This window comes from Bombus vancouverensis, chromosome 8 (genome assembly GCF_051014615.1).
Source record: "Bombus vancouverensis nearcticus chromosome 8, iyBomVanc1_principal, whole genome shotgun sequence".
NCBI classification, from domain to species: domain Eukaryota; kingdom Metazoa; phylum Arthropoda; class Insecta; order Hymenoptera; family Apidae; genus Bombus; species Bombus vancouverensis.
Genome location: NC_134918.1, coordinates 13,563,793 through 13,589,937, shown reverse-complemented (window position 1 = coordinate 13,589,937; position 26,145 = coordinate 13,563,793). Strand labels below are relative to the sequence as shown.

Sequence of the window (26,145 nt, the reverse complement as noted above, 5' to 3'; positions counted from 1 at the left end):
ATTCTCTAGTTTTCCTTGCTGCTTTTCTTAACAGAAATGTCTACTTTATCGTATGCTATGGTTAGATTATCTTCCAGACATTCAATTTTTGAAATAAATTGAAAAACGTAAGTAAAAAATAGTGCGTCTTAAGTATCCTTTTCTCCTTAATCATTATTTAAACACATTTGAATGTTTATAATGTAATAACAATACATATCATTTTATTCGGAAAAGTGCACAGCGATTCGATAGTTGCTACTGTAAGAACACGAAACATTTCCAAAGCTGAAAATTTGTAATCATTTTTAAAATTAATTTTTTTGAAAACTGTGAATTCTGGGAAAAAATGGTTTGCAAATTCATGTTTAGCTCACAAAAATCTACAAGAGTCATCTATTGAAGGTTGTAAAATTGGAAAAAGGTTAAAATGTGTAATTATCCTTTATTTTTTCATCGTTAGCAGTTTTTCTATAATTATCATAAATTTCACATTTTTCTCATACATTTCTCTGTTTTGCCAAAAATATGCCCGGTCCAGTTTTGGTATGGTAAAGGGGTGGGGGAGGGGGAGAGAATTAAAAGAGTCTACGACAATCGCAAAATGATTTTCGACGGTGGCGCTTCAGTTGTCATTTCCATCTCCATCGGAGCCACCGTTAACTCGAGTACTATCTCCGTCACCGGTAATTCCATCCCCTTCTCCATTTCGCGGGTAGCGACGCCTCCGCAGAGCGCCGATCAATAACGTCGTTCTCGGCGACGCCGGCGTCGGGAGCGTCGCTGCGTGAAGGCACTCGCAAGCAATCGACGTGTCGCTACGAAAACTTGTACACGGGTGCGATCGAAAAGGAGAGTCGCGTGAAAAAAAGAAACGATTAGGAATGCGACCCCTGCATTTACTGCTGTTTTGCAGAACAAGACTTATGTCAACGAAAAGTACCAGCCATATCCGGAGCCGGAATCAGATTTTTTCGGATTCGAACAATCTTTAGGACCCACCCACGACACGATGGCTAAGGTGAGTTTTGGTCAAAATAAAGGATTAAAATAATTTATTGTGTCACTCAAGTATGGTGTATTATATATTTTTAGTAATTGTATGTGTTTTACCTAGTTTTAATTGATTTATACTTAAGACTTTGCACCAAGAACGTGCTATTGCTAATCTGTCAACAACTGTTGCTGATTCTTAGAGAAGATCGTTTCCGGTAGGATAACCAATTCAATTGGCAATTATACCTCTTCGAGCGAGTGAGCGAGTGACTTTATTGTAATTCATTTCTGAATTAAAATGCTATCAGTACGTTTTGCGATGTATCGACTATGCACAGTAGTCATGGTCTATCTCGGCAGAAAAAGTAGTTTGGCGCCGTCATGATCAGCCGGACTGCGGGCACATAGTCGACATTGCTGTTGGAGTATGAGGGAAGGGCTACTGATATGGCGATAATAATGAAAATATTTGCATGATTACTTTAATGATTATATATATCTTCGTTAACAATTTTTTGCTGTTAATTAAATTTTTTATTCATATATAAACATTTGATGTATTATTCGACGCATACTATAAATACAGTACCTACTTCAGATACACGTGGGGCTAATGGGCAGTTAATTTTATTCAATTAACAGTATCCGGATACTGATTTATCAATAGATTCAAGTGTCGCGCTATATATACATGTGTGTTTATGTATGTACAATGTATAAAAACAGGTTTAATTGTAAAAAAATGTACTAATTCTAGAAAAAGAGTTTTATTGTTAGTTAAGTACAAAATGGTAAGAACCGTAAACAGTTATTTATTCGCAGTAGTGCGGAAACCGTGACGATCTGATATAAACATTTATTTGTGCATTGAAGAAATTTCTTAGCAGTAACCCATTTACAAACGAATAGAGCAGGATTATCTTGATTCCATAACATCGGCTAATGCTTGAGCTCCGACTATCATTATGTTTTCTTCTTTTTTATTCGATGCCATCAGTTTCGACACAATGCAGAATATATATCTCCATGTTACGTTTATACAATGCACGGACGTTCATATAAGCTGTCATGAATTTTTGTGATCGATGAACAGTGCATACGTGCCCCGTATAGTCAACACCGAGTTGATTCTTATAGCATGTTGAACTGGAAAACATTGTAAAAAGATCATGCACGTTGTAAGAGGAAAAAACTAAGAGGTTTAAGTGAAATATATGTAAGAAGTTTGGAATAGTATTCAATGATTATTTTCGATGATTAGAATAAATTTATAAATTCATCGTGCAATATAATATACTTGTACTTAATATTTCGCAATATTCAGGATGATTTATTTTGCATCATCAATCGAACGCCATAATCATTCGCGTCAATCATTGGAAGTCATGTAACCATCATCAAACATGTCAGATGCATAGATAGAAGAGAAAAGACACGCGAACTGGTTGTAAAAGCGGTGTTTACTGACTGACCCATTATACGACCAGGTGCTTTCTTCATAAAATTTTCACCGTGTTTAACGGTCCTTTGGAGACGTGCTCGTTTATACGAACCGGTACATGTGCAAATAGACTTTTTCTAACGTGCACCGACTGCAAATTAGGCAGTTATATCGAGACTGCATCCGTACAAAAGTCGCACGAACTAAATCTCGTGAATGTGGGCGATGCATCCACAAATTTGTTAGACAACTGCATTTAGCGCTTTCGAGTGGACCTGTGTGTATATATAATAGTTGGCACGAAAACGCAGTGAATTGCGGTCAACTGTATTATATTTCCGTCTAGAAGAGCGAACGCTCATAGATGATATCAGGGTAGGTGAACCGATAATGATCGTCGAAACGTTTTTTATTTCAACTGTTTCATCGCCGTTGATAATTCTTTCACGTGTTGTAAAGGTACATAAGTAACGCGTAAAATAAATCTTAATGGCACACCAATACTTTTCAAAGGAAATTTACAACGTGAATTATTTTTTAGGCGTAATTGGGAATTATTATGTAAACGACTATTTGTTAATAGAATCAAAATAGAAATTTGTTTCACTCTCTAAATATTATAACGAGTACCTCACATTGTACATTTTTGCACGTTTAAATCTTCCATAAATGCATGAACTTCCGCAATGTATTTACCAGACATTTCGTTACGATATCGTTCGTGTTGTAACCGAAACGAAAGACTGTGTGAAACTGCAAGTATTTTTGTGAAAAAGACAATCATTTAGCTAGACGCAAATTTCTCGCGTATATGCGGCATTGCATGAAAATGTGCCGACTTGGCCAGTCGGCATGTCGAGGTTAGGGAGAGGCCTTTCAAGGTCCTCGGGGATTTTTATACGGCGGGAAGTAGGAACGGATGTATATAAAGGTCGACGAGGACCGGTCGTGTAGCTATAGAACGAATTCGATCCTAAAATCGATAAACATGTCAGATACAAAGGGACCGTTCGCCGGCATGTAAAACATTTGTACTATAGAGCATTGTGAAATTCCAGGCTTGCGAAACGTGTCGTGTTCGGTGTATTCCGGCCGATCGAAGGTTGATTTTCTTCCGGACGTTTAACATAGTGTTGTATCGCGTCGATACGTTTCCCGTGAAATAACTACTATTCATTAATGCCTCCACGTTTGAGCGGTTTTTACATCTTATAATGCCTCTCTGTAACCTATGATTATGCATATAACACGTAACTTCACTTGTTAGGCTTATCAAGTATCAGCGACTCGATTTTATCGTGCGTACAGTGTAGATAATCGTCGGTGAAAGTTGTCTCTTACGTTTATCTCGTTCTCTGCTTTCCTACGCTATATTCTTCTACACAAGGAAAAAGAAAAGATGAAAAAGAGAACGTAGAAACATTTTCAATAGCGATCCTCGATTCCTACGAATAAGAATTTTTCATTTTCTCTTTTTATACCTGCACTTGCACTTATCGACAGATAGATCAAAGTTTACTTCAACCTCGATAGAATGAATTCTATGAGAACGTACCGCTAATTACGATCGTATGTAGGAAAAAACGTGGAGTCAAGCTCGCAAGTTAAATGTAGCCTTGTTCTTCGGTTGATGACGTTCACTGTACAGTCTTCGTGTATATCGGCACCGTGTGTGCTCGTATACGGATTCACGGGCCGGTGAATGCAGAAACCGTGTGTTTCTGAAGAATAGTAATCGTTGTTGCGGAGTGTCAGTCCACATCGTTCGCGTGGTGAAGGTGTATATGAGGAGGGCACGCGTGTATAGCGTATATCTATCTGTTTGGTTGTATGGTTGTGTATCGGTGTGCGGATGCTCGCGGTGGTGGCATAGGTAGTACCAGGGGATCACCGAGCGAATCCGGAACGTTTCATTGTCGTACACGCGGCGGGCGCATCGCGATCGTGCTGTCGCTATCGATCCGGTCGCTTCTCTTTCGTAGTTGGAAAACTTTCCCGCGTTTCCCTGCGGACGGAAATTTCGGTTCTCGAGTTGAACTCGTCCGTAACGGGACCCCGTTTTATTGTCTCGCATACGTACGTAATAAAATGCGCGTCGCAAATGCGTCGTATTTACGAATTACTGGAACGGGGTGAATCCTCGTCCCGTGACTCAGTACACGGAAAGTTGGCTTTATTAATAGTCTTCTAGCGAGGACTATCCAACCGAAGTGTTTTTGTGCAGCCAGGGAAAGTGGCGTCGAATCAAATTATGAGGCGACCAAATAACCGTGAAGAGGAACGTTGAGGCGATCGTGAGTTGAGCTTCTCTTTTCGCGTGACTCTTCATGTTCTCGCTTTTATTCTTGTTTTGTTTCGTATGGATAGGTAAACGGATGGAAATCGGAGAGGGATAGTTTTGTTGTGTGGTTTCGTTCGCGTGTTGAATTCGGTATTCCAAAGATCGGTGATTACGCAAGCAAAGATGCGCTAAGTAACGGTCATATGCTGATGTGTTTCGATTGTGTTCTGCTTTTACAATGTTCGGCCGTTGTTCGACGATACCTGTGTAAATGTTATTGCGGCAATGAACATGTATTTTTCCGTGTTTGATACGTGGCCAGGTCCGATGGACCTTCACTTATAATCTTATCAAAGTTGTTACGTGTACACGGAATATAAACGTGTCGGCGTAGACGATCGCGGTCGAGAGCACAGTGAAGTTCTCACAGGTGCAGTAATTAATTCTATTTAAATTACGACAAGTCGGAATTATGTAGCTATGGAATCATAACATGCGTCACGTGTGCTTGTCACTTACGTGGTCGCGCACAACGTATCGAGTAAATCGTAGACCAATGTTGCCAAACGCTATCCGCAACTTGTGCCTGCCGGCTAGTGAAATTATACAAAACTGCAGCAACTTTTTTATTTCCTCACCCAGTTTCTTTTCCTTCTTTTTTTCTTCCTTTTTTTTGCTGTTTAATTTGAATTAATGACGACATCCGGCAAGCAAAAACAACTGAATGCGCAAATGCGTCGCAATTTATAACTCTAAACGCGGCGGCCTTTTAGAAAGTCTTTCTGCTCGTAGAAAGCGTTTCAGGCATTTTTCATCTCGACGCTGATTTCGCTGATCGGAAAAAATGACATTTATGCCAAAGCAAAGTGTAACGATTTCAAATAGCGAATTGGACCGCTAGTTAAATCGTGTGAATATTTCTTTTTCCGCTTCCTATTCTTCTCCTTTTTTCCTTCTTCTTCTCCGTTGAATGATAGCATTGTGTTGTCGGCGAGATTTCAAGGATTTGCTGTGATTCCGTTAGATCGACGAAAATCTAAACGAATGTGCTCCTAATTAACACAGTTGCTTCGTCTCGCGTGGTAAGAGATAACGACCGGGTAGGCGGCTCGAATTGACACAAATTAAGGCCTAATGGAATAAAGTTATGCTCGGGGCCTGGCCTTTGCTCGTCATCGGCTTGTCAACGCGTGTACGCGCGTTGATTCCGATTCTTGCCACGTTTCCTTCGCGCCGTCACAAAGTCAGCGCAATATTTAACATACTATTCGTCTTGTTTGATATCTACTCGTTGCCCTGTCTGGCCTTGACATTTTCCTAGATCGATAACAAGCGTTTTGCGAATATCGATTGATTTAGAAACTACCGAGTCGCAATATTGATGTTGTGTTGTAACCACTAGAAAAAGATGGGTACGTCATATATTGTACGTAGATAGCTATATATGTATACTGTGTATATGTATGTATACGTGTGTGTAATGCAATAATGCATGATTCTTGAATAATTTATCGCTTTTGTGTGAAAAGCTATTGGACGAAATATTAGTGTTCGATGTGAATGTGAATATAAAGAATAAAATAGCGTTTCAGCAAAAGAATTTACACGCAGTGTTCGGATCGACGAGAACCGATTCGTAGTAAATAAACTCGCGAGCTGTAACCCAGTTCTCAGCCGACGACGTCGTTCAAAAGGATCGTCGGTGAACGCACTCTGTTACTCTGGTAGTCGGTTCCTCACTTTCAGCTAGCCATTGGTAATACTATTATTAGTAACAGGCTAAGGTAGCTTTTCGTTCTAGACTGATACAAAGCTGCATAGCTAAATCTTGTTTGTGGTCGATTTTATCAGTCGGATCACGAACAAATACTCCAAGTGTCTGATATTCGAACTTTGATAGAAACGCTTCGGCCAGCTTAATGTTTGCACGATACTAGATAGACGGATACATATTATACGAGCGGATTCGCGGTCGAACGATAAAGCTAATCGACCACCGAGTAATGTTTTCGTTGGTCGTTAAGCAGGCTAAAGGGGAACGTGTTACGCGTGTTCTTACGTACGAAGATGAGGAGAAACAGGAGGCACTGGGTAAAGGTGGCTACAAGAGAGAAGTAACGTGGTTGACCAGGGCTAAAATTAAATTAGCCAACTGCCAGAGAGACACTTCTGATTCACCTCGGGACGAAGGGTTTTATTTGGAGATGGGCCAAGGGCAACGGACTCTTCGTCTTTATCTTCGAGTCAAGAATTTATCTTAACCTTGAAAAATCAGGCATTTTTTACATTCTTTTGCCTACCAATAATGTAATTGAATATCGTCTTAACCTTTGACGCGGTCTAAAGACACCAGTGTGAACTACTACGTCATTGCGACGATCACTACAATGCGATTAAGTCTGTCTATATTCAGTTAACTGAAGCTTCAGGCTATGGAACGATTCAACTAATTAGAGGATAAATGAAGGAATTTGTAACTCTCTCGGTGGAATGTATGTCTGTTGACTGGCTAAACGAATGCGTGAAATAGTTTTATGGTAACCTAGTTTACGCACGCGAATTTATCATTTTGTCTGTGTGATTGCAGAACGTCGGGGAAAGTCGGATACCAGTTCCACGCGCGGCGCGGCCGTCTTTTTTCCCGAAATCGAGAGTACTTGGTACGCCGACGCTTGTACCTGGACATCGACGTTCATTGGTACTCCCGGGATGTTTATCGTTCGTCGATGCCGAGGACGAGACCAGCGCTCCTAAAACAAAGTGCGGGACGCGAGCTGTGTCTACACCGTCGATCGAAGGTGACAGTAATTATTTACGTACTTACAGAAGACAGAGATAGTTAAATGAGAAAATTTAGCTATTACGTATTTCCTTACTTGATCAACAGATTCGGGACATAAGACGTTCACGATATCACCTGTGTGGGATATTGACAAAGATGACGTGCAACAGTTGGTTCACTTTGCCGAAGAAAAGAGCAGCTTTTTCAGGTACACCATAACATTTAATTAATTGCATTTCAATTTTAAATGCAAAACGCTAGTACTCACTAGAGTCAGAAAAATTACCTAACAGTCGTTTATGAACCTACTCATAAACCTGGTTATTTAAAGGAAAACCTTTGTTCCATCGATCAAAAAAAAATGTAGCAAAATGGTATTTTTTTGTCAATTATTATTCTTCATTTAATACAAATTTCTTTATTATCATTTGTACAGTTTGCTCGAAAATTCTCAGTTGAATATGATTGAGGACGCTGGTGAGAGCTGCCTCTTGGAAACGTCCCTAGGCAATTATAATGATAACGCAGTAAATACACCACACTATTTGATGCTCAATAAGCAGAATTCCTTTGAACACGACGAAAGCCTCGGCATATTGACCCCCGACCAAATGACCGACTTCACAGTTGCACTAGAGTGCTCCAGGACACCATCCTGCGAAAATCTTACGGGATCAGCAGGCTCTAGATTGGCGTTAACGCGAGCATCTGCATCGAGGCCGTCAGCGGATGTCGAGCCGACCGAAGAAGCTTCAAGCGAGAGAACACCATCTCCGGAAGAGTTACCGCTCGATCCTAAGCCAACGGAGCCTGTTAGGGGCACTGTTCCTATCAGTTTCGTTACATCGGTAACGAGTATCACTAGTCTCGAGGCTGGTTATCAAGGTGACGGTGAGAACTCGAGGCCAGCGAGTCGTGGGGCTGATCCACCATCCGTCGCACCACCGCCGAATCTACCTGCTCCTTGCAGGCAAGATCCGATGACGGATTCGGATTTCTTCACGGAAAGTGATGCTGACGCATATGAGGAAATCGTACGTGGCGATAGGAAAGCTCAAGTGATCGACGGTACCCTCTTCTGCGCGCCTGGTGGTCGAAGATGTCCGAGTTTTACAGGAGAAGAAATGGATTCGAGTGGGATTTATTCGGATCTCGATAAAAGACAGGATGAACTCCATGTTCCGGAGGAGGCAGTTGTGGAACACGAGGATCGCACTCCCGATACCATTGATACGGAGGTCTCACAGAGGAGCCAGCCGACACCAATCAAAGCGGATGTTATTATGGATTATTTACAGGCGAGTCGATAATTTTGTTTATTTGGTATATGCTTGTATATATTTATATATAGCTCGTATATATAGCTCGCCTAACGGATAATATTTAGGCTCCTGTAAATCCTCTGGATGGATCGGCTGACTCCAGCGGCTCGATGAATCCTACTGATATTACGATAATGGAAGTGGAAAGAAGCAATGATAATATGAGATCGAAAACGCAGAACAAAGCTGATTCAGTCCCATTAAAAAAATACAAGATGCCTAAGAGGAACGTTGTCTCGAAAATCAAGGCTATGATCGAGTCTGGACCGAAAGATGAAGCCGAGAAAGAAGCTCGACGTTTACCGAGATCTGCTAGAAAGAGTGGGCGATGGGACGCCGTTATGAGCAAAATCGAGGCTGGGAAAAGCGAACAAAGGACTAGGTCGATCAGGAAGGAAGTAAAATCAAGGGTACTCCAGAGCCTTAATCAACCATCTCCTACGGGATCAACTCAAAAGAAATCTGGTGACGCAAATAATAACAATAATAAGGATAAGAGGTGAGATATTAATTGTCGAGATCTTTGTTTCTAAAAGTTTCTATTGATATAGCCTTGATAAGAAGTTACAAATTATCAGGAGAATACGTGGCCGACAAGAAATAAAATCGCCAATCGAAGAAACTGCCAGAAGCTCCGTTCGTAGCTCCTTGAGTGATCTCAGCACGGGACCTAACAAAGACGCACCAAGTAAGTCAAATTAATATATATTTTTAAATGATTGCAAATTAAATTAAAATATAGTATATCTACCACTTCATGTGTGTGTGTTAATGATGCTTGAATGTTTAACAGAATGCCTGTAACACGTGCCGCAATTTAATTTTAATTAGCGTTTTATTCGTAACTGCTTCACTTGTATATTTCAATTTATATATTTCAATGTATGATTGATAGTGAGGTAGGTTATGGAATAGTAGTAGTCTGAAGCGAGACCTTGTGTAGACCAGTGGAGCTTGAATAAATATAACACCAGCTGATTTTGCGATATCGAATTATGTTTGACCGCATACCATTTTACAAAAAGAAAGAAAAAACTCAAAACCGCAAAGGTCAAGAAAACCAGTAACCGTTTTGCATGATATTAAAAACACTTCAGTATGTTATTCTTTTTCTTTATGTCAATATAGAAAGTAGAGCTTGAAATGAGAAATATTTTACCGTTTGAAAAATTTTAACACCCATTTATACAAACTAGTAATTTAGTGCGCATCTTTTCAATAAAAACGTATCGGTAATATCGTCTGACCTACAGAGATTACTCGTTCCTTGTTATGATAGACTAGAAGAATACACTACGAACAACAAAAATCATAAAAATTCAATCTTGACGACTAAAGCCTAGAAAATAGATTTTACATTGAAAAGCACAGGTGCAAGGTAGATTTTCAAATATTTCATTCCCTCTACCGGCTTTAATTCAAAGCCAAAATATCCTTGAAGCTGTCGAGACAGAATGGATCAATTTTGGTGTTTAAATACACGTGTGCCGTTGATTCGTCGCTGAAACCTTCCGGTGCAGACATATCGCGTAGGTGGTTCGTTCCGCAAAGAAGGGTGGGAGTAGTCGTAAAAGAGGGCGTAGGAGGGTGTTTTGTATCGACCCGTCCTAGGCGCGCGAAACTTAGATAGGAAAAAGAGCGAGGGCGCCGATGCCCCTCTTCCGGCGCCACTGGACAGTTTCGCTTCCATTGGATCGAGACAGGCCGTGAGCAGTCGCAGCAGCAGCATCCAGTCGGCAGTCCTCGGCGGACCTCGTGCTCGCTCGGACGCTGTTTATGCACGCGTGTTGTATTTCCGGTCTTCCATCTTTCTCGCTCTTTCGCCCCTTTGGTTTTCTGGTGCTGCTGCGTCTTCTGTCCTTCTCTCACTCTCGTTCTCTCTATTCCCCTTTCTCACGATCTCTTACTCTATACTGTACCCCATTCGGGTCAGCAGTTTTATCGGGGGTATACGGTAGAGGCTACGTGTGTGCGACAAAAAGAACAGGAGCGAGCGCAAGAACGAACAGCCGGTGTATCGTCGTCAGTGAATGCCGCAAGGTGACGGTGCAAAGTGCATCAAAGTTGTGCTCGTACAACCTCGAGCTTCGAGCTAAGCGCTAATCTCTGTAAAATTTCTCCTGGTTTCTGCATTGTTTGTTTCTCGTGTTACGATAGGGTGTATTCGACACCCTTCGAAAGCTGTACTACACATACATATAATGTGTCAATCGTATTCACGAACGCTCTCGACGTGACCTGATTTTCTACCCATGTCACAAGAGTGTTCGCGTTTTTTCTCACCCGATATAGAAAGAACGATCGAAGACAACGTTGAGTCTGGGCGAATATCAATAAGAATACGGTATCTCGAATCAGCAACCCTGCTGTGTACGCCTACAATATGTTATGGCACATTTCGCATCGATCGCCAGAGGAATCTGAGCCGCAAGACTGAATGCTTTAAGACTGGATATTACCATCCCCTCTCTGGGACACTCCAATGAAAGTTTCGCAAGATACCGTTACGGAAGGAATCTTTGGCTACGTTCCTGTTTGTACTTGGACTGAGCTATACGCAAGAATAGAGGGATTCAAGGCGATTAGTCTCTCGGTCTAACTCTTCGTTGTACATTAGCAGCTTCACATCGAGCTTACAGGTCAACGGCACTAGTGGTTTATTTCCGGCATTGCCTTTCTTCAACTGGCCACTTTATACTTGTGCGTACACGTCCTTCGCTCGACGCCGGTGGTTCTCTCGGTATGTCCCCACCCTTTTAGACAGGTGCACCCGGCGACCACGTGCGTTCCCAAGGCCGACGACCACCAGTACGCACCCGGTTCAGATCTACCACTTACGCAATCGCCACCAGAGTCGGATGTTAAACCCACATGGTTGTAGACATCGTCGATCGCGCCGGTGAAAGACAGTCGTTACACTCTGCGATTCAGGTCGCCGAAGGAACGCGCAATCCATGATCGAACCTGTCGATCGTACTTTCGTCCGCGTGATTTCTCACGAAGGAATCGGATTCTTCGAGGGAGTGCGAAAGAACATGCGCAACGTTTCGTGAGTAACGTCGATGGAGCGAAAGTGAGGCTGCTTGTGCGAATTGTGCTAATTGGTGTCAACCGTAACCGCGAGCAGAAAGAAGAAATTTTGCAATTTGAACATTTTCTGGAATAACCTTGGAGGATGCTGCCGGATAATCGTGAACGTTCACGATGTCAGTGTTTAGTTATCGTCACGGAATCCACCCGAGTAACAAGCCTCGCCATGGCCTCGGAAGATACGACGGGGTGAAGGCGCATATTTGCCTGGCCACAGTCCTACATAATGATTTTGTCGAGGATGAAATGACGGTGAAGCGACGGTGAAAGTAGAGGTTTGAAAATGGGACAGCAAGGATCGAAGGGTAGGCCAGCTCTTCGGACGGATTTCGTCAGAGATTCGGCGAAAATGCGACTCGGCAGTTTCAAGCGAGGTATAGTCATAAATAAAAGGTACCGCCGATATATACTCACCTTCTAAAACGATTTTCATCGCGTTCAGATTTTAATCTACACGACGGAAATGCGAATAGGCCATCAAGCCTCTTCTCCTCCTAGTCAATCGTTTAATCGCGTTCCATAAAAAGAAAGGAAAAAGGATGTCCGTGACTATCCAGCAGCTGTCTTTTCCTTCGTGGTTCATTTAACGCTAGAAAGTTGAAGCGACGCGAGTACAAGCGAGACTAACTCCCGATGTGTTGCATAGGCATTCAAAAAGGTAGACGGATCGAACGGTTTCTCTTAAACAAGTCTAAAACGTTACGGCCGAGGATCAAAGGTACCCTACTTACACACCTTGTCGCGTGATTTCTCTTTTACCCTGGCCATCGATTACTGTTATTTTGAGGAATCTTTCAGAAAGTAGTTCGCCTCATTATATCACACTCGTTCATCGGTAACTGGCGAAACGCGAGTGATTTATGATATTTCACAGGCATAAGAAACATGCAAAAATATTACATAATCGTGGCTCGTTTCAATGAACGGATTATCGTGAAATAATATCGAAAAAATAACAATTAGAGAGGGTAAACTTTCCGATTCTTAAAATAGAATCGTAATGGTTTACTGGATACGCTTAGAGAAAATAAAAATACATTATTTTATAGTTGACGCGTTTGATCGTACCTACAATTAATATCGTCATTGAGGATTGGTGTGGAAATATTACTTAATTACCTGCCGTTGATTATTTTAAACGCGTGTCTTGAATATTTGCGCGGCTAGTTTCTTTCATGTGTAAGATCGGTTCGAGATATTATGCACACGAGAGCTCGTATAGGCCGTTATATGCAGAAGCTCGTAGGCAACGGCTACGTGCAGCCTGGTATACATAATAAACGTTTTCTTTTCCTCGTTGGTTTAATCGACGAGCATGGTTCAAACTTAGCTCTTCGTGTCGGGCTCGTCCCGCTATATTGCCTCGTCAAGCACGAATTCCGATGATGCGCAAAATGTTATTAAAGTAACTACGACTGACGAGCGAAACAAAATTCCACGGTCGATGAACTATCCGACACGTAATCCTACGTGTTATGGAAACTACTTGTTTTCGTAATTCCCTGTTATAAATAGGCACGCAAGAACAGAGAAAGATGAAACCATCATTATTCCATCGCTAATATGATAATGAAGAAATTCACTTTTACGTTTGTATTTTCAGAGAGATCACCGACATCGGTAAACCCACCTAGAAGACTGGTAGCAAACGGTCGTGGTAATCAACAGAATCGTGTCAACAGTTTCGACACGAAAAAGAACTGTGTAGAAATTTCGCCTATCAATCTCGGTGAGTTATGGAGGGTCCGGTTTGCGCGCCCTAAATTGTGAGACGAGTTTGCACATATCGTAGTCCAGCATATGTGCGTATATACATATGTATACACATAAATGCCTGCTATTCACTGATTGAACGGAGGAAACGAAAGGTCGAGGGCACCGCTGCGTGCTTCCGGTTGGAGACGTTAATGTGACGAGAACGCTTTTTTTCGAACGCCTGCTTCTATGCAACACTCTCTCATTCTCTAATCCTTTGTATTAACGAGCAAAAATATAAAAACGCGTTCAACGTTATGTCGACACTCGGCTATCAGGGTAGATCTATTCTGATCCAGACGTAGCATTGAAAACATTGGCAAGTGGCCATGTTCGATTCGCTCAATACGTTGTATCATCAATGTTGATGATGTATTATACATTGATATTCTTACGAAGTTTTCAAATTTTCTTATTTAGTTGCCTTAGCTTATAAACCAATAAAAAAAATAATAATACGTTAGACTTATTTATACGTTATTAACGATCTTTTCTATGGAGTGAAAAATTAATGAAAATAAAATTATCTTAGGGCGTTTATGACAGCACTTGTGCCAAATCTTTAAATTTCGTGATTTATTTCCGTGTTTCATTGTATGCCTTTGACGGCAATTAGGCGCAGGTATAAATTTACGATCGCTTTGTTTGTGATATATTAGAATTGTAACGGTATGCATCCCTTGCCCCAACCGTCTAAACGATTCAACTCCCCAGCCGAATACTGTTGATGTCCTAGCAGTCCTTCATCAGCTTTAGACAGGAAACTTTGTCGTGCCACCCAGTCTGATTGTTTGACGAGTTTTGTGTACACTGCTGAAATATTCCACTAGAGGAACGTAATTTGTGAACAACATGTTTGTGATATAACTTCGTGATCGGAATTCTTAGTGGTAACGCGACTTCCGAATATAGTTTGCTATAATAGACAACGATTACGAATAGAATAAGCAGTTCAGATGGCGTGTAGATTGTGCTCTCAGAGAATCATGGCAATCATGGTCTCCATATACTGCAGTAAATATCATTTTAAAATATTACTTCGTGTCCGAGTTATCTTACATGAGTGAATGTGTTTCTTGCGCTCTCACGTATGGTATCTGACGCGGACAGTAAAACGGTTTACAGCGTACGGTACTTGCAAACTCGATAACACATCATTTAAGGCACTACCGATGTGTATGTACCATGCTCTCGTTAACATAGCGAATTCTGTTTCTAGAGAAAAGCCCATCAGCCACGCGAAAGCCGACAATAACCAGGAGATTAACTACTGTCCCAGCGAAGCAACATAATTCAACGATATCGATAAAAGGTACAATTTCACAAAATATTTGGAAACAATTCTTTATACTATTTTTATAACTGTTTTGTGTTTACCAAGTTCTCCATCCATGTAACATATATATATATTGAACTTTACAACAGACACCTCAATCATTTTAAACAACTTGTTTTAATAGATTATTGATTTTTATGGAGTAGAAAAGAACGTTGTTCTCAATGTTGTCTTCTGAAAAAGATAACACCGTAAGGAAACATCAGCAGGTCGTGCTTTCTAATTCATTGACCGCGCTACTCCGGCAGCAGCTAGTTTCTAAAAAAGTCCCACGGTCATTTTGCGGTGCGTACGACCGTTTCTCCGCATGCACGGGGACGCACACGTGCGTATCACTCTGTACTGTTCGTCGTTTCGAAGAAAGTCATAGCTTTCACTAGTCCTCGGGACTAAATCCTGCTCCCTATCCTCGCTGGAAGGTGCTGAAAAACCCGCAGGGCAATGGCAGAGAATAAAGTATCAGAGCAAGTAAGGACCAGGAATAGTCGAGCGAAAGTAATTCTTTAAACCGGCAGTTTCGGTGATAGTTTCGAGAGAGTCGCATTTCTGCTTTCAAGATGATTTTCTTATCAATGTTTCATCCTCGATTTCGCTGACTTCGATTCGTTATTAATTGTTACTTCCAGTGGATCAGTTTTTTTTACTCGACATGTACGCTTATGTGGAACAAATTACTAGAATTAGAAATTATTATCAATGACAGTCCATGTCCTAGAAAACATTGAATTACGAGTTGAATTTCTACGAGTCATGGTCTTGTACTTCATTTCGTTTTAATTTATTGTTTTATTAATCATTTATGAAGCACTCACAGGAAAATATATCGATGAGTAGTATAAATTAGGGAAATGCTTATCTAAGTAAGGCTAAGTAAGTAATCCTAAGATCTCAGTAAATTGTTTCGTCCAATCCGCTGATTTTTTTAAGGGCATTATGAAGTATTATACTTTCAGGAAAGTTTTGTTGTGAATTTATACATAATTTTATTAGCATCTGGTTAATCGAAAATAAGAGTACCATACTAAAAGAAAAACGTGTTTTGTTGCCATCAGCCAAAATATAGTTCTAATATATCATTACATTCACGTTACGATGTGACGAAACAGATAATGGTGAGTAGAATTAACAATTGTTTGCAAAGTCTTCTTAGCGGAAGAGAGCTATCGATCGTCGATCATTCGATTCATTATCTTCGAATCACTATATCCATAGACACGAAGGTATCTCCGTTCCATACGAATACGGCAACTTACTACCATGTAAGGATAACTAATTCCAAATGGAAAAGCGAATTTATTCGGAGCACGACGTTTTGTAATAATTCATCGCTCGTTCACCTACCGATTTTCATCTTCTACAACCTCACCTTTCCTTATTACTAGAACGAGTTATACCGTTGAAACGGAATTTTAAATCGTCCTCGTTTTCATGATCCATAAACTTGAACAACTGAATGATAAATAAACCAATAGGTAGTTGCTACTGATACTGCTCAGCATTCTGTATGTTAATTTCTTAGTAAGGCGGTATGGCGTAAATTACGCTTCTTGGATTCCCTTTTGCAAAATAGAAAGAAAACGAGCCACATTAAAGCAATTATGGAAACATATTCAGATATTGTGGGTCATATTCAAGTCGTGCGTACGAAGTGCGTAGAGCGCGTGTCCGGCCAGACACAGCTTTCCGCGTGTCCATCGTCTTCGTATTCTTCGAGGTTGCACCTCATTTCAAGGTGGTAGGAGTGGTCGACAAGAAGGAAGGAGGGATATATCGCTCCGCGAGGCAGCCTGTGGCTCGTGCTAATTCAGTCGAAGTGCGGACTTGGCCAGCAAATCGTTACAAATGACGATCCCGATTAGGTTTCTCTCATGTCTGTTGCTCGATTATTGTTATTCAATGATTCCGACGTGATCGAGTTCACTTGCATTTTTCAGCTGAATCACTGGTGTAAATCGAATAAAAAGAGCTCATTGTGCAAATAGACTCGATTCATATAAATGGAGAACACATACTTTTTATTGGAAAAAAGTGTAACGTAATCTGAGATATTTTTTCAACCAAGAACGTTGATGGATCGCAGAAACGTTACGATGTTAGAAAAATAGATTGAATGGCAATATGTGTATATTTACAACTATGTATAAACAAATGTGAAAGTGACAAGTATTCGACACTTCGTAGTCCTGTGCCGAAAATAAGCCGATCAATTTCGGGAAAACTCGGGTAATGATCGATTTGGTTGTTCCCATTACGAAGGTCATTAAGTACCATTAACTTGTTGGATTTTCCGTGTTCACGGCACGACTATCGTATAGTTGACCTTAACCCAGTGCGTCTTCATTGACTGGCCCGTGCTCTTGAACGTTTTCCACTGGGGTTGACTGTTGGATTAAATTCGATCGATCTACCAGCTGCACTTTTTTTAGCTTGGTCCAAGGTGCTCAATAGAATCAAAGCTGTGGTGGCGCGGGGCTACGGACGTATCCGCGTGCTTTCACGTACATCAGTAATAATGGGAGGATGAAGCTCAAATGACGTAGCCAGGCCAAATTGTCGTTACGATTTAATGATCTGTGCATGTGAATTTTCCGCGTGTCACAGCGATAATTGCGTTTTCTCCAAAATATCTCCGCATCTGCGGGGTCAGTACGTCAAGCCGAATAGCTGAAATATCCTGAAAAACAGGTAGCTCGACTTTCCAAGACTGGAATATACGGTTTTTTCTCCTAAAACAAGTTTTCCGCACAACTTTCTTCATTCTACCATCTAAATTTATTCGTATAAAATGTCTGGACGTAGTCAATTTTATAAGGTATCGGTATTATATCTACCACGATATCTACTTCAACTTTCATCGTGATGAGTTGTCCGAAGTCGAAGAATGAGCGTGGTCAAAGCTATTATTCATATAGATAACGACGGAATTACTTAAGAAGCGATAGGAATTGTACGATCAATAGCTCAAAGGAATAAATCTATCAAATCGAAGTGGTGTACCAGTTTGACGGATAACAAATAACTTCTGCTACGATTTTAACAAAGAAGCGTAATGGTGATGGGACCGGTGGCATTGGTTGCAGATCGCGAAACTAAGGAGCACAATAATAGCTATGTGGTGACAAGAGCGTCTTTAGAGACGCGAGATCAGGGAGCACAAACGGACATACCTTATGATGCACTTTGCCTAAAACCGGCAGAACAAGTTATACAAGCCCTTTCTATCACCATACAATATTTGGCCTATGAGGTACGTAGTTTTCTCTTTCTTTTGATTTTTTATTATGTCTTATTTTACTGTCTAAACATATTTCATCCAATTTGACCTTATATTCTCTTTTACAACCTAATGTTCAGTTGGACGCCTTTTCTACCCCAAAACTAAAGAAAGATTATGAGAATATGAAAAAAGAATGGATATCTTCGTGTACGGAAATCGAAAAATTAACAGCTAGGAACCTCGACATTGAAGATAGATTAGAGTCGGAGAGAGAGAATCATCGAAAAGCCTTGGACCATCTTCGTGAAGATCGTAAGTCTTGCCAAGAATTATTTGTGTTTCTTTTACTTAGAGAAAGTGAGAAACCAATATAATGCATTGTGCGTATATATTGTAACGCGCAGTTTCTAAAATTTGATGTCCCTGATTTTATTACATTTTGATTGCAATATCTTTATTTCAACGATAACGTCCATTAATTTTGTTTTTTAAAACAGAGCATATATGCGAAGTATATTTTATATTTTACATACTCTGTGCCTGACACAATGCATCATATGATAATGATATTCTCTTGGTAACAAGCATAATGATCCTGACGTCGTGCTGAATAGTAGAGCCTTAAAGTAGAGCAATTGTTAATTAAAATCTGCGAGGCTGATGTGCCTACGCGCACCTCGGGTAGTGTTAAATAATTCAGAGATAGAATTTTCAAAAGTGGACACACGCAGGAACTTCACAAACGCTCAATTTAGTGCCCACGTAACGTTCATCGTAGTTAATTATAGGTTGGCACGTTCGACGGACTTAATCCGTTCTCTCGTCTCCTAACTTTGTTTTTCTTCCGTTTTTCAATTTATCTTCTATGACGTCAATCATACTAAGAAAAAAATTTATATCTGATTTTTTTAGTGGAAGCTCGACATGCGGAACAAATTGCCACCTTGGAAGCAGCCCTACAGGAGGAGAGGCGCAGGTGCGAGGTCAGATTGCGAGATTCTTTAAATGAGGTCGCAAAGGAGCATCGTGCCGTAATCGTGAAATTGCGAACCGAACAAGAAGCTGAACTTATACGAAGAGAAACGGAGTTTAAGAGAAGATCTGTCGTTCACGATCAGGGGGCTGCGCTGACAGCAGAAGTCGAATCTTTAAGGTCGGTGCTAGAAATTAAAAGCCAAGAGAACGCTTCTTTGAGATCGGATCTCGATAATATTAAACGAGAGATCGAGGACAAGGAAGCTTTGCAACAACGTGTAGACACTCTTGAGGCCAGATGCGAAGATTTAAAAGCACAGCTTCAATGTAAAGAGGCTGTGGAGAGGCAAATATCTCACGATAACGAGGTACTGCATGAATCGATTCATCAAATATCCAAGCAGAACAAGCGTTTGGCACAACGTAACGAGGAACTGCAATGGAGATTGCGTCAAAAAAACGAAGTAGTGACCGTTCTTGCGAACTTGACGCCTAGGCTTTCGCGTTCTTTAGGCCCGGAGCACGTCGAAAATTCTCTCTCACCCGACAAGAACGGTCCGCAATCTTCGCAATCCATGGTAAAGTTTATGGTGGAGAAAGGTGACTCAGTTTCGTGGACATTGGAAATCGATGATGAATTCAAAGGAGGATGCGATGGGTCGTCATTGGGAACGCCACCCAAAATGGGTAGATCGGAAACAACGACAACAGTGTCGAGACAAGGATCTCTCAGATTGACGCCTAGAAGGGCTTCCGTAGATATGAGAGCGAGATCCAAAAGTATTTCCGTTACGGATTCCACACGAGTCGAGGAATCTGGATGGGCGCCTACGTTTAATTCTACACCAAATGCTCGACGAAGACCTAGAAGCGACCCGTCTTCTTCAGCCTCGTCTACTTCTTCGTCATCCTCTTCTTCTGCGACAGCAGTAACTACGAATTCTGCAGTGGCCGTTGCCGTTGCTGCTGCGGCTGCAGCTGCCGCAGCCGCTGAAGATTGTGGCGCAGGTCAAAGGCCTCAAGAAGCAGGTGGCGAAGCAATGATTTCAGAAGAGACGTCTGCCACGAGCAGTGAAGACGAATCATCCACCAGTAGCGATATTCCTCCATTGCCAATACAATTTGCTTGGGGTAACGTTCAAATCAAGTAACGTTCTCACGGTCCTCTTTAATGTATTAGATCAGGCTAATGTATTAGGTTAAGTAATAAGTTCGCTTTTCTTTACAAGAATATTTATATAACACACACCTAATTGATGCATGCACTATTTTGTTCCACGATCTTTTGCCATCTTTTTAGGGATTCATTTATCCCTTCACTGCAAAACTTTTCGTTTTTTTTTATTAAAAAATTTTGATTGTTTCTGTGTCGTTTTAACAAAGAATCGTATATTCAGATTTATTCTAGAAAATTTTTCTCGGTTAATTCGTGCTGAATACAAACATCGGCTTATTTGTAATTCCAAGTTTTTTTAAATATAATGAAACTGATTTCTATGAATATTAAAACTGTTAGTAATGTCTCGAGTTGTGTATCGTGGATTTTATTCAATTAATAATATTACTATTTCATCAACATTAATCTTCATTAGTCATTCTCCTCTATTAAATCTTTTAATTCATTTTTGAGTGGTATGTTTATTAACGCTAGTAACATACACATTACAAATATCTTTTTTATTTCTGTTACATTTATTTTCTCGAAATGCGTACGCGGTTAAGACGAACGAACTTATTACTCAATCTAATAATTCGATTGGAACAAGTTCATTAGGTGATTCCATAATAATTTTGTGGCAATTACTCCAAGTATTTCCGAGGATAACATGATGTCCTTTTACGCAAATGAACGTTCACATGGTTATTTCAAACACTGTACGCGCACTTTTTCTATTACTTCTGTACCTGTAACTTATACGTTCGATTGCAAACAGATGGGAGATGTATCTTTTACCAAACCAATGAGACAGTTTCGATGATGTTTTGTCACGATTATATATATTGGTAAAATCGGTTGAAGATGAAGAAGTTGGTTCTTACTTAGGTATTTAGATTAGAAACGGTGTTTTTATGGTGTTGCGATATTTTTTCAAATTATGACTCTTTGTAATATCACGATTACTATACCAACTTCTCTATCTTCGCATCAACTCTGCTCTTTAGTTGTCAGAGACTTTCGTACGCGAGATCGCACAATGAGAAATCGTTCGTTACATATGCGTTATAGTAACTATGTTTTAAAATATATACATATATGTATATATATATATGTATATGCATATATATTTTGCGATCTTAGATACATACTAAGAATTTTGTTATGTTTTTTGCGTTTGTTTTATGTAGGAGATGAACAGAGCGAAATCAAAGTATGTTTTCATCTTTTGTACGTCATTGTCACTATATCTTTTAGATAGAAAAATTGCGCGTAGAAGTTCGATTAATTTCGTTTGAAAATTGTTTGTTAGTTTTGATGTAGATGTTGTGGGCTATTGGCAATTATAAGCCATGTATTTTTCAAAACCAAGTCGAATCGGGTCACTATTTGTTTGATTCGCGACACTTTTACACATGTCCATTTTATAAGGTATGATACGTTTATATTACGTCTGTACATAAATAACAACGATGTTTATAAATTAATTAGTCTTTATCGCAAATATTGTAAATAGACAACGACCGTCAAATCGATCCTGTCCTCGAAAAAAATGTCGATGAGCCATTCGCTGTGTTTACCGAAGAAAGCTATTCTTCATTGATATGCAGCTTACCGAACAGTACGATTATTATGGTTCGTTGCATTAAATCAATTACTTGCCAATCTTTTAAGACATAATACCAATTATCGTTAAAATTGCAACTTTTGTAACATTGAAATTTCATTTTGTTGTAATGCGCTTACGCAAAGGAATGTATTACACATTCATAATACATCTTCGACATAAAAAGAAGAAATTAATAATATTCTTAACGTCACATGTTTTAATTGCCAAATACTGATGAATTGATACATTTATCTGTATTCCCTTTTACGTACAACATCAAATCTACCAGAAACTATGCTGTTTCAAGTGCGACTTGTTAACCAACTACTATATGAAAAGATAGTCGGTTGGATAAAAAGTTGATATTTAAAGAAAAAAAAGAGAGAAGAAACTCCGTTCCATGGACAAGAAAAAAAGTACATTCGGTTACAGTAGTGTAGGAATATAAGAGCAAGCAAGTATTAGTCGCCGAGAAGTGTGTTTTCTCTCACTTGTGCTGACAAATTCAATGTATTATATACCTATCAAATAAATACTATCTGAATTAAAGCAAATTTTATCAGTGTCATTTCTGTCTCTTATTTGATATTTAACTTCTAAATACTTGGAGAAGATCGTTCTTTGAGTCTCTGTTCAGATTTTTTATTTATATACTAAACAAACTTATTTCTTACCACAAATAGAATATTTTATGTACCAAATATTTCCATATTACCTTTTACTTAATAATTTCAATCTTCACTCAAATTTACCATCGCGGATATAGCTGATATTTATTGGTATAAATGTGGGCACTACAAGAGGCTATAAGTAATAGCGGCGATCGGATGGTCGAGATGTTGATGACAATGAATTCAGGTTCGATAACGAATTCACGGTCCACGGGATGACGAATGCGATGTGATACATGTATAATTCCACGTACAAGTAAAACCTATCTGCATGAACTAAAAAAAAAAAAATCCAAATGGAACGTTCCTCATATATTCCTCTTTCCACCTCTCAGATCAGTGTTTTTCTTTAAGGAAAGTCATATAATCATACCATACCTCTGTCAGGTACACGTCCCCCCCGTGACCGTGGCTACGTTCAGTGACCCGCTATGTCACTTAGGGCCCAAGCCCATCGTCATAAAATCGGATTAGAACATTAAAACTATTTCTTATTTTTATTACTTAAGTGTGGCTATAGTAAAAGTTTGAACTAGGGTAATGGGATTTTTCCCAACATTCCGAAAGGGTAATCCCAATGTCCTTTCATCTCCGACATATATATTCCTCTCCCCACCTCTCGGGTCAATCTTTGTTTTTAAGGAAACCCATATAATCATTCCATATCTCTGTCAGGTATACGTCTCTCCCGTGACCGTAGCTACGTTCAGTGACCCGCTATGTCACTTAGGGTCCAAGCCCATCGTCATAAAATCGGATTAGAACATTAAAACTATTTCTTATTTTTATTACTTAAGTGTAGCTATAGTAATGATCTGGACAGGGTATTGGGGTTTTTCCTAACATTCCAAAAGGGAAGTCCCGATGTCCATTCATTTCCGACATATATATACATATATACATACATATATACATAATTAAATTTTGTTTACGTTTATTGTCTCGTCTCATTGGATAGACTGTGTGTGTGTGTGTGTGTGTATGTTGTGTGCATACTATATCTTTATCTTCATGCCATTATCTGTATGAGTTTGTAGGGACACTCCCCACTTTGCCGCCAGATGGTTGTTGATTCGATGACAAAAGAACTCTCTCATTAATGCTCTGGCAACAAGCACCATCTACAAATACAATTTTGCTAGGGTAAAGCCTGATGAACCCTCTAATAGTTTTTGGACGAAAACACTCTCGCTTCTACATCATCCTTAATTGTTCTATGCATTATCCCTTTTTGCTATTCAAAATTTACCGCGAGATGTCGTTTCTATGTGTTTATGTATAGTTTATTTTTATGGGAATCAGAAAATTCAGTCAAGAATTTTGGATCGGTTTCTATATCACGTGACTCTATTGTGTATTATCTTCCTACGCTTATAGACAATATAAAGCAAAGCGTTGTAAACAATAAAGAAGCAAATATAATTAAAAAAGCAAATGCATTACTCAATCCTTCTTAATTTGTTTTTTTTATGAAAGAATAACTTTGGACGATGGAAGGTTCAAAAGTAGGAAAAAGGACAATATTGGATGATTCAGCTGAAAATCTACACGTACCTACTTTAATAAGAATTAATAATCACAATTACATTCCTCATAATATTCACATTGATAAACATGAGGTATTTTTACAGACATGAATCTTAAACTATCTTATTTAATAAATTGCCTTAATCAATTTCTTTTTCTTAATAACATTGACTAAAAATTTTCTTCACAGTTTAGAATAGGTCGTGCAAGAGATAACGACGAAATCATTTTGAATGCAGTAATATCTAGAAAGCATTGTATTTTAAGATGTAAAGAAAACGAGTGGACTATTAAAGACGTAAGTTCTTCTGCTACATTTGTTAATAATATTCCGATAGTATCTGGTCAAAGTCAAAGAATCTATGAGGGAGATGTTATACAATTTAGTGAATCTGAAGAATTTAAATATCTATTTACCCTTGATGTTAAATATAAACACAAAGTTAAAAAGCCTAAGCTAGATGAACAGGTATTAGACAATGTTCTTGTAAAACGGAAAACATTTGTAGAAAATCATGAATGTCAAAAAAAAGTTCTTAAAGACAAATTACAAATAAAACAAAAGGAACAAGATAAACTAAAACAGCAATTAGAGCAGCAATTTAAAAAGAAATTGAATGAAGAGAAACAAAAGTGGCAAAAAGCATTAAGTGTAAGTAAGCTTGAGAAAAGAATGTTGGAAATGAAAATGAAAGAGCAAATGGAAAAGTGGAGAGAAGAACAACAAACTAAGTGGAAAAATGTGATGGAGAATAGAGTTAAAGAAGAAAAAAGTATACAAGCTCAACTGTTAAATGAAAAGTTAGTTTTAGAGGAGAAATTAAAAATAGCAGAAAGGGCTTTAAAAGAACAAGAAGCTAAAGTAGGAACAGTAGAAAATAATGGTACATACTTTTTTATAATAAAAATACTAAATACTTTATTAAGTTATAATAAACTCATTGCTTTGTTATGTATAGTTGCAGGGTCTTCCAAAAATTTCAGTGATAGCTGCATATGTTTAGAAAGTATGGATAATCCTTCAGAATATCAAACTATAGATACAATAGATTTAACAAATATTACTCAGCTTACTATAAACACTGAAGAAGAAGAAAGTGTACTTAATAAAGTTAATGATATAATGGATGATCAACTAACTTGTAGTATATGTTCAGAATTATTTGTGAAAGCAACAACATTAAATTGTATGCATACATTTTGTCATCATTGTATACACCTATGGATCAAAAAGCAAAAAGAATGTCCAGTGTGTAGAGCACCAGTATCATCAATGAATATATCAATAGCTATAGATAATTTTATTGAAAGTATTTTAGAAAATTTATCTACTCAATTGAAAGAAAGAAGAATAAGAATTATAAAAGAAAGACAAGGTATATATATATAGGTAATGTTTAAATGTATAAAAGAATATTTTTTAAATAACTGAAAATGTTTTAGCATTGGAGCGCAAGAGAAAAGATCATTGTAAAACTGCTATGAGAAGAAAATAAAATTTAGTTTGATATATTATTTCATTGATACTGTTATGTTAATATATAGTAATTTACAACTAACTTTTACCAAGAAACAGTTGTATTAAAAGTCTTTAAATGTTAATATTATAAAAGTGAGGTATAGGAGTGAGGTTGTGTAAAAAATATATGATTTATTTTTGTTATAAATTTTTCTAAAAGAAAAATTTCTTATTATTTAGTAATTTGACTATATTTATGAAAAGAACATTATTAAGAAAAAATGACGCCCTTTAGAGATGTAGTATTAACACGTTGAATGCCACGCTAGTTTTACAGAGATTGCCCGTGGCGCCACGATGAATTTTTTATTATGTGATACATATAATGTTGAAATATCATCTACAAGAGATATGTTACGGTGTATAATCATGATGAATTTATCTTACTGAGGTCACCGGTGACCAATTATTTTTTGCGATTATCAATTATCTCATATTGTTTCTTCGCATTGTTAAATAATTGTTCTATGTTGTTACATCCTGGGATCT

General features: G+C 38.9%; 2 protein-coding genes across 2 annotated transcripts; both read left to right on the top strand.

Moving 5' to 3' along the window:
• The first annotated feature begins 765 nt into the window (after positions 1-765).
• Positions 766-22,493, top strand: toc (toucan). The gene is made up of 11 exons (XM_033332300.2): positions 766-1,000; positions 7,285-7,495; positions 7,585-7,687; positions 7,916-8,777; positions 8,867-9,300; positions 9,380-9,489; positions 13,495-13,620; positions 14,866-14,958; positions 18,063-18,229; positions 18,337-18,511; positions 19,112-22,493. The coding sequence occupies exons 1-11, from the start codon at positions 992-994 to the stop codon at positions 20,323-20,325; spliced, it is 3,504 nt and encodes a 1,167-aa protein (XP_033188191.2). The 5' UTR covers positions 766-991; the 3' UTR covers positions 20,326-22,493.
• Positions 22,494-23,534: 1,041 nt separating this feature from the next.
• LOC117155859 (uncharacterized) lies at positions 23,535-25,784 on the top strand. Its single transcript, XM_076620633.1, has 5 exons — positions 23,535-23,753; positions 24,087-24,229; positions 24,328-25,021; positions 25,097-25,513; positions 25,581-25,784. The coding sequence occupies exons 2-5, from the start codon at positions 24,101-24,103 to the stop codon at positions 25,631-25,633; spliced, it is 1,293 nt and encodes a 430-aa protein (XP_076476748.1). The 5' UTR covers positions 23,535-23,753; positions 24,087-24,100; the 3' UTR covers positions 25,634-25,784.
• Positions 25,785-26,145: the final 361 nt, after the last annotated feature.

Excerpts from the sequence above, each read along its gene's own strand:
- toc (XM_033332300.2), top strand. Across the intron at positions 9,301-9,379 it reads AACAATAATAAGGATAAGAG|GAGAATACGTGGCCGACAAG; the intron begins GTGAGATATTAA and ends ACAAATTATCAG. Across the intron at positions 18,512-19,111 it reads GGACCATCTTCGTGAAGATC|TGGAAGCTCGACATGCGGAA; the intron begins GTAAGTCTTGCC and ends TGATTTTTTTAG.
- LOC117155859 (XM_076620633.1), top strand. The coding sequence starts at position 24,101 with ATGGAAGGTTCAAAAGTAGGAAAAAGGACAATATTGGATGATTCAGCT. Across the intron at positions 25,022-25,096 it reads AGGAACAGTAGAAAATAATG|TTGCAGGGTCTTCCAAAAAT; the intron begins GTACATACTTTT and ends TGTTATGTATAG. Across the intron at positions 25,514-25,580 it reads AATTATAAAAGAAAGACAAG|CATTGGAGCGCAAGAGAAAA; the intron begins GTATATATATAT and ends AAAATGTTTTAG.